This window comes from Charadrius vociferus, unplaced genomic scaffold (assembly GCF_000708025.1).
Source record: "Charadrius vociferus isolate BGI_N301 unplaced genomic scaffold, ASM70802v2 scaffold282, whole genome shotgun sequence".
Lineage (NCBI taxonomy): Eukaryota > Metazoa > Chordata > Aves > Charadriiformes > Charadriidae > Charadrius > Charadrius vociferus.
This window is the reverse complement of record NW_009647731.1, coordinates 5,452,337-5,461,550: the sequence shown is the minus strand read 5'-3', so window position 1 is coordinate 5,461,550 and position 9,214 is coordinate 5,452,337. Positions and strand designations below refer to the sequence as shown.

Sequence of the window (9,214 nt, the reverse complement as noted above, 5' to 3'; positions counted from 1 at the left end):
AGACTCTGTTGAGCAGAAAAAGGCCATTTGTGGGACGATGTTGCTACGTATGCACTCCCCAGAGCCGGGTAAGAAGATTACGGACTGGATTATGTTTGGCAATAACGCATAGTTGCAGCGTAATGAAGTTTCAGTAGTTTTCTTACTTTCAGAATTAAGGTCACAATGTTCTTACTTCATAAAGGAATATATTTTTTCATCTTTGTTTGTGGTTGTAGTTTCTTTGTCATGGAATTAATGGATGACACAGACCTATTGTGATGCTTTGTCTTTTTCAGTGCAGACTTATTCCTTGCACAAAACTATCCAGCTCTTCAGAATTAGCACTAGGAAATTGTGTGGAAAAAAATTATCTGCTCTGCTAGATTAATAATGGGAAACTGTTGAACATGAAAGTGTTAAGGCTTACTTTTAGGACACTTGATTCTCTATCCACAGAGTAAATACAGTTTTGAAAGTAAGCAATATGCTTCCCTTCAGACTTGAAGAGAGCACTCCTGTGCTTGAGAGGACACATTGGTTTTCTACACCTGGCTGATTCCTGGCTTCTCGGCCCAGCCTGGAGACACGGAGTGCCAGTTAGGATAGGGGGGATAGTTGTCTGCTGGGAACAGTGTCAAGATGGTGGCTCTGGAGGGGTTGCGGAAGCTGTTTTAAAACGTGAACTTTGTTGAACTGCATTGGGCAGGCTTTCCGTAAGCTGAAAATGCAAAATGCTGATAAATGGCATGATACGGTTTGTAACCAGTTCGTCATGTAATTTGACTATGTGTACACCACGGGCTTTAAATTGTGCTCAGTCACACCTGCACTGAGCTCTAGGGTTGGCTGGACTAGAGTGAAAATTTGCTTGTTTCTTTGACCAACGAAAAGTTGTTATTTCGCTCTATTCCTATGCCAGAACAGAAAATTGTAGCAATGACATCCCCCCGCATAGGGATAGGAATCCAAATGTGCTGTGGAGGCTATGTATGATATGGGCAACAAGACAAGCAATTAGAGAAACTGAAACTACTTCTAACAGACACTTAAGTGTTTTAACTTGTAAAAAGGTGTGTAGGAGTTCTCAGCTTAGGCCTTTATACATTTATTAATTCCTCTCAAGTTGGGAATTACACTTTAGGAAGTGAAATCTTGTTCTGCATTTTGTCCATTTAATAAGGAACTAATTACGTGTCCAGAGATCCCACTTAGGAAAGGGGCATGACCTGACTAAGCCCTTTATTGCCTTCTGCACAAGACGAAAATACTCCTTGCAGCAGATGATAACAAACCAGATCCTCTCATTAGACTCTAGATATCTCACTTTTGTTGAGCTGCCTGTTTTCTTAATTCTCATAAGTAAAAGGGATGGATGAGGGAGACAGAATTCCTTAAGTGTGTTGGCCAAACTAACACCTTGCCGGTGCAGGGAGTGGGAAGTCTTGCTTCTCCCTCTTCTGTGCCTTCCTGCTCTCCTGGGGGCTGATCACCTTCACTATCCAAGCAGAAAACTACTTGCTTTATTTATTCATTTAGTCTGGCTGTCTTAGTTTTCTATCTTGCCTGAGTGAAGTTGGCTCGTTAAGGGATGTGATGAATGCTAGAGGTGGTGTAAGTTAGGAGATGGGGGGATAGTGTTTAGTGGGGAAGGGTAGGATGTGGTGGTGGGAGCTGAGCTTCTCTCCCACGGCAGCAGGGAGATGCTGTATCAGCTCACTTGGTCTCACAGAACCACATCTTGACATAGGATCGGGGAAAAGTTAAATAAGGAAAAGCTAATGTGTGATGTTACAGCTGGAGGTTGAACGTCACAGAGCGAGGTTATAACCTAACAGTTAGAGAACAGGAGTGGATGTGGGCATTCAGTGGTACTTATCTTTGTTGCTGATTTTTTTGGACACCAGGAACAAGTAATTTCACTTCTCTTTGCCAGAACATTTCATCTAACTTTAAGATCTGAAAAAAAACCCAGCGAATAGTCAAATACATTAGTATTGCCTTGAAGTTTCCTCTTAAGATCCTAGAGCAACAATTTGTTGATTTCATGTGCTACTCTGTTACGCTTTAATGAGGGGTAAAAGACTGCATGCTCCCACTGTAGCATGTAATTTCTGCCTGATTTTCAAATGACATAGGACACTCATGTATTTTATTTTGTGGGAAATGGTGTGTCCTAAACAAAATACAAACAAATGAGACTCTTATCTGACTCCCATTGCAAAACTGTTAGTGAGGTTATTCTGCGGCTACACTGCTGCTGGTAACCACCTTTCTCCTTCAGTGTCCTGTTTTTGCCTTCCTTGACACGCACAGTCCCAGTGGTTTTAGCTGTAATTTACTGTTGGCATGGGACCAGTTTTATAATTAAATATTATTTGGGCAGAAAGAAACTAGCCTCTCGGTCAAGGTACTTGCTTGGCATACGGAGGATGAAAGTCTGAGGTCTTCCTGCCAGGGAATATTTCTTTGTCCAAAATGGAACTGCTCCCGTATTCATCTCAGAACAGTTAATAGCCTGGCATGTAGAGTCTGTACCAGGGGTATACAAGGCAGGGTTGAGTTTGTTGTTCAGGCTGAGCAGGAATGTGTAGATTTGCCACCTAACCATGGGTGGATATCCTGACCCTTGGCCTGCCGTTACGTGATGCCTGATCTGCTGGTGCTGGATGTCACAGACTGAGTGTCAAAAGGACCATGATTGTACTAATGCTGAATGTGGCTTAACAAAGTTCTGTTGCAAAGATGAGTTCTGTATTATGAAAAGTCCTGGTTTATATTACATCAGAGTATGATAAAATATTCTGGCTTGAAGAATACAACCAATACAATAATTTCTATATGCAGTAAAGCCTAGAGAATACTTTGAAAGTATTGGAGTTGGGAATAGTGACTTTCTGAATCTCATTTTCATTTCAGAACAGTTTGTGTGCATTTCATAAGCAAGTTCAGCAGTTCTCTGCTTTGGCTTTTGTTTATAATAGAGGTGAAAACCATTGCATTATCTTAAGTGTTATGATGAATGCAAAGACACAATTATTCTTATGTAATAAAATAGTCCACCAATCTTTTTGTTCTTGGTTTTACAGGATAACTTCTTCAATGCTAGTATTCCTTCTTTGGGTCTACGTAATGTCATATATATCAATGAAACACATACAAGGTAATGTAGCAAGTCTTTTGCTTTTAAAGCTCAATGTGTTCTGGTCTTATGGCAGGGAAATCTCTAGGATAGTCCAGACTGAGTTAATATATATTGCTGTCCGAAAATGCAGGGATTCTGTGATTCTAAACGCAGGAATTGATGCTGACTTCAGGAAAGTAATGTACTTGTTAAATCTGGCTGTGTGTGTTTGGGAGCTGGGCAAAGTCCTTTGGGCTTATAGGCAAGGAGTGTAAGGGTCAAACCTGTTTCACAAAAAACAGAGCATGTTTAATTCCTTTCTCCTTTAGTGCAAATGGCAGTATCCATAGCATAATGCTGAGAGGAGCTGTTTTATTCCTATGCTTAAGAATGACTTCAGGCTGCATTTTGATTTACTGAGCAGATCTGGCTCACAATTAGGCATTGAGTATTATCACTGATGACAATTAAATCTGAACATGTCTTGCTAGACTGACTCTCCTCTGCCTCAGTGGCAGAGTGCAGCTCCTGAAGGATGGTATATGTGGCCTGAAAATGATGATGCATATTTGCGCTATTGGAAATATATCTTGTGTTCTGGGATGAAGACACTGGAAATACACAAAAAATCTTTATTCTGTTCTTTGGAAAGTTAATAATGCTTGCTAAGGTCTTTACAGTAATCATTAGCATAAGGAGATCCTGCAGTGTTTGTCGTAGAGTCAGAGCAAACAAAGAGAGGCCAGCAGCCTGAAAGAAATGAGCCAACGTGTCTGAGTGGAAGAAAGGCAGCATTGTGCTGTGCTTGAGAGGGAGGAAGCTAATGTTAGAGGCTGTTCTTTCTTCAATTTGAATTAATTATGTTTTTTTAAGAGTTGAGCTTGTAGTTTAGAATACAGAAAAATAATAGAAATAGGGTTTAATTTTAACCTTTTTTAAAAAATTAGTTTCAAGAGTGTAATGCTTGAATGGTTTTGAATGGTCAGAGTTACTTAAATTAGACATAAAATGGCAACAAAATATGGGTTAATGAATTATTCTGAAATAAAATGCCTTTAGCTCAGAATGTCATTATAGTCTGACAATTAACAATTTTAATGAAGTTCTGAGCTCCCATGGGGTTACATAGTCACAATTTCTTGGCCTTAGAATGCAAGAGCGATTCTCTTTAACTGCTAACATACTGTACCTGTATCAAGACATTACCAAAGCCTTTTTCTGACGTTGTGAACATGTCAGTTTTATAAGATATCTTGACTGGGTCTATTCTGTGTGGTTTTTGTCTGCTGTCATTGGTACGCGATTAGAAAGATTTTTCGAATTATATTACATCATATCTAAGCTTTAAAATGAAGCTAGAAGCCTTTATACCTTGACAGATCCCTACAATAACTGTATGCTGTTGTGATATGTTCATAGTTACCAAAATTGCTGTCAGAAAGAAACATATCTTCTTAACTTTGCTTTTTAGAAAAATCAATAAGGCTCTCAGACTCCGATGGGAAGGGGAAGATGGAAAAGCAATTAAAACAGAGTCACCAGTCTACTTCTTTAACAGCATGAACAGCAAAACTCCTTGTCCTTTGAGACACTGAATATTTGTATAACTGCTACGTGTCAGACTGTACTGATGGCTTGGGCATGTGCACTCGTCTTAATTACAGTGCGAGTGGCCTGTGCACTCAGGTGGTTTGGCCTTGTACAGTGTAAAAGTTCCTTCTTGTCTTTCCTAACCAGTTTTAACACATGTATAAATTTACTGAAATGTGGTAGGGAGGTCTAGCAGCCAACATCGGTAACTCCAGTCACAACCAGGAGTGAGACCTTGGCAGCACTTCAGCATGAGTATTGCCACCCATGGTTTGGTTTGGGACACTTTGCTGGAGCATCAGCGATGCATTGCACCCACAGTCCTCAGGACACGGTTTTTGAATAATATGGAGTGCTCCGGTCTTAGGAATGGCCAGAATTTAATTTCTTCTTCCAGCTATTAGTTCTGCCCCATCACATCAGCTCTGCTGTTCGTGGATCCCACCTGTGTTTGTTTTGTGGTGGCTTGTCCAGCCCTGGCCCGCTGAGTGAGGGTAGTGAGGAGAGAAAATAGCAATGAATAGCAATGAAAATAGCAATGAACTGCTGGGGACGGGATTTTATCCCTTCCTCTGTCACATACCGCTTCTGTGATATTAGGAAAACTGTTCAAAATTACATTTTCACAGATGATTGCCACTTACATGGTCCAGAGAGTAGAGGATAGAGGATGGCCTTAATTTAAAAGGAAGAGACTGGCCACGTAAGCTAAGTTGCCTTACTTAAATGCTTGAATGTGTAGAGAGATTTACTGAATATTTAGCGGTTCTACTTCTGTTAAAACTTTGCAAGGAGGCGGTGCATAGGAAACACATAGGACTGGGTGTTTAAAAACACTGGAAAGGAAGAAAAGATTACCAAAAAAGTGTTTTTAGTGTTGGTGGGTAATACAAACATATTTTCAAAAGTGCCTGTGAGAGTTTACCCTGTGCATACAATGTGAGCAACTTTCCCAAGAGGGCTCAGTGTTTCTTGAAGAAGTTGACAGACCTCTCAGCTGGGCATTTACATTCTGTGGTGGAAAGTCACCGAATCAGAAATGGGCACTACGTCTTCTTTCCTCCTCACTAAGCTGAGGAGTCGGTTCCAGTGGACAGTCAAAATGTATATGCTGGTTTGTAGCTACTTTCCTGTGATACTATGGATGCTTTAAGGCCACTATCGGCCTGAATTGAAGTAACGCAGACTTCAGTTGTCTCAGATATTTTGTGCTGCGCATCAGTTATTTCATCCGTAAGATTAGCATATTGACAATTTACTAAAGGATACAGTAGCTTTTGGACAGCCTTTCATAAAACTTTACATACTTTTGCTTCTTAACTGTATTTTTAAAATTCTTTTTTTTGGCAGTGAAATATTTTGAGGGTCACACTCAAATACTCTTCATATTTTTGTAGGTACAGAGGGTGGCTTGCAAGACGCCTTTGCTATGTCCTTTTTGTGCAAGAGAGGGATGTTCATAAGGGTATGTTTGCCAAGAATCTGACAGAAAATGTGCTGAATAACAGCAGGTAAGATAATGCAAAATAAACTATTTTTTACATGATTGATACATTATATTACAATTATTATATGATTGTCACAATATGATTTAAGAATTTGGAAACAGCAGGTTTTAAAAATTGGACTATTTAAAATATTAGAAGATACAGTATCTTCAGCGCAGCCTTTCAGGACTGTAGCTTGCAATATCTGTTTGAATAATAAAAGAGGAGAGATTAAGAATTGTAAATCTCCAAATGAGTTATGCATAGTGGGTGGGCAGCAGACAGTACACAGAAAAATAAATTGCTACATGGGAACTCTTCAAACTTTTGTTTATCTAATTCGTGTAAATCATTACCACTGAAGTCATACTGCAGTCATCAGAAATTGTCAGTGTTTCATAAATCCAAAGAAAGGAGCGTTTCAGAGTACCCTGAGTGTACACCGTGAGTGTGAGGCAAAACTGGAAAAAGACTATAGAATTAAATGCCTACACTTTACTTTGTGGAGCTTGTTTTCTGTTTCATATACTGCATTTTAAATCACTCGTTGAGCCCCTGATAAGCTGTTAAGGTATCAGTTTTCCCTGGACACAAAGAAATTCAACCTCATGCCCACTCCTTGAGTTTACTTTTGTCAGAGGCCACACACTGCCTACATTAACATTCCTAACTCTCCTGAATTTTTAATGTTCGAGTCCCATTTAAAGATGATAGTGTTGCTTTTGAAAAGCAAAGCAGAGTGCGTTGTGCCACAGTTATGGTGTGTTAAACCACTTAATTTCTCTTAGGTATCTTTTAAATGGGGAAAATAGCCCGTATAAAATTTAGTTACACTTTGTAAAGGTGAGAATTGAAGGGGGAAGATACTGTAGAAATGCAAAATAGCAACTGCATAAATCTGTCTAATGACGTAACTGAAATTGCTATGGCGAGACAAAGAAAATAGTAACAAAAAGGAGATTTCAACTGTTCCTTTTGCATATTTGACCTTATTAACCATTTCTGAAAATGGCGATCACTTGATACTTGTGAACTGCATACGTGCTGTTTTATACAGTCAACTTTGAGCACATTCATCCATCATCCAGCTATTTAATCAGCGCTTAGAAAACTACTGAATTAAATTTAATGCATTTGGAGTACATAATACCTCAGTGTGCACATACTCTCATGCCTGCAAGTTACTCCTGTAGTAATATATAGCTCATTCCCAGCAGTTGTTGTCTGTCTTTAACTCTTCTGTTGTGCGACTGTTTAATAAGTTTCATTTTTTGATGTTAGAGTCCAGAAGGCCATTGTAGATGAAGCTTCTGAACCAAGTGCTCCTGGTAGTTTTGCTCAGACGGATCCTAAAGCTATCAACAAAGTGAAGAAAAAAGCTAGGAAAATTCTCCAAGAAATGGTAGCAAATGTGTCACCTGCTTTAATCAGGTAAGAAAAATGGCTCATCGGTATTGTCAACGCGTAGAAGAATGGCCAAGTTCTCTCTTTATTATAACCAGCAGAGCTTGTAACACAGTATTCATAAATAATGAATAATTATTCTAAAAACTAATACAATATTCATAAAAATCCATTTTCTAATGTTAACCAATGAGTTAGTAGTTATTTTTCATGTTCAGATCCAGCAGAAACCCTCTACCTTTTCAAGGGATAAATCTTATGATAACGTTAAATGGATTTTATTTTTTTTTCTCCTGGAAGTACTAATGCTTAGACCAATATTAGTATCCTTGTTGCTTCAGGCTGATACGGGCAAGAGCAGCTAGCTGCAGCATCTTAGATTGTGAAAGATCTTTTTTCCAGTAGCCCACCGAATGTCATAACCTGTAGTTATAAGTGTCTCAGAGAGAGTCTTATCTTAGATGAGATCTTCTACTGTGGTGTCTATCTTTACTATTTAACGGTTTAACCCCAGCCATCAGCTAGGATCACGCAGCCGCTCACTCACTCCCCCCATGGCGGGATGGGGAAGCGAATCAGAAAAGTAGAAGTGAGAAAAAACTCATGGGTAGAGATAAAGACTGTTTAGTAGGTAGAACAAAAGCTGCGCACACAAGCAAAGCAAAACAAGGAATTCATTTCACTACTTCCCATTAGCAGGCAGGTGTTCAGCTGTCTCCAGGAAAGCAGGGCTCCATCATGCATAATGGTTAGTTGGGAAGAAAACGCCATAATTCCAAATGTCCCCCCCCCTCCCCTTCCTTCTTCTTCTCCCAGCTTTGTATATCGAGCATGACATTATATGGCATGGAATATCCCTTTGGTCAGTTGGGGTCAGCTGTCCCAGCTGTGTCTCCTCCTAACTTTTTGTGCACTCTCAGCCTACTCACTGGCAGGGTGGTGTGAGGAGCAGAAAAGGCCTTGACTGCTTAGCAACAACCAAAAACATTAGTGTGCTATCAACAGTATTCCCATACCAAACCCAAAACATAGCACTACACCAGCTGCTGGTAAGAGAGTCAACTGCATCCCAGCCGAAACCACAACAGCTCCTAAGGATTAATTTGTCTCTGTCATGTTCCTAGTCCCCTTCACTGGCTTTAGTGATGGAAACCCTATGTTTTTTGTAACTATATTAAGTTCTCCCACAAGACCGGATACATGCTGTCACCTAACGTGTCACCTAACCAGCTTATTTATTATAATTGATCATAGGACCTCCATTAACTTGCCCTATAGGTAATGTGGTCTCTGCCCTTTGAACAGCCTTCACTGAGGTTGACAGTAAAAAGTTTTGTGTCAATAATTGCAGGAGGCTGAAATGTGGTTACTAACCATGGCTTACCTGGTAGGCAAAAACTTGTTAAGCAATTGGATTTTATAATAATTTTGTTTGAATATAAAGTAATTAGACTTTATGGCTTTGCCTTTAGTCATGTAGAAGCAGTATAAAACAGGCAGAAACGAATCAAGCTTTTTGATTTGTGTTTGTTCTTCCTTCAGGTTGACTGGCTGGGTGTTACTGAAGTTGTTTAACAGCTTTTTCTGGAATATTCAGATCCACAGAGGTCAAATAGAAATGGTCAAAGCA

At 39.6% G+C, this 9,214-nt stretch overlaps 1 protein-coding gene across 1 annotated transcript in view; it reads left to right on the top strand.

The window, feature by feature from the left end:
• GPAM (glycerol-3-phosphate acyltransferase, mitochondrial) overlaps positions 1-9,214 on the top strand; it is a 28,010-nt gene that overhangs the window by 1,765 nt on the left and 17,031 nt on the right. Inside the window, exons 2-6 of the mRNA XM_009881630.1 lie at positions 3-68; positions 3,069-3,142; positions 6,091-6,204; positions 7,462-7,611; positions 9,127-9,214. The exon at positions 9,127-9,214 is cut by the window's right edge and continues 45 nt beyond it. Of these exons, the coding sequence (XP_009879932.1) occupies positions 3-68; positions 3,069-3,142; positions 6,091-6,204; positions 7,462-7,611; positions 9,127-9,214 (492 nt within the window). The remainder of the gene's footprint in view (positions 1-2; positions 69-3,068; positions 3,143-6,090; positions 6,205-7,461; positions 7,612-9,126) is intronic.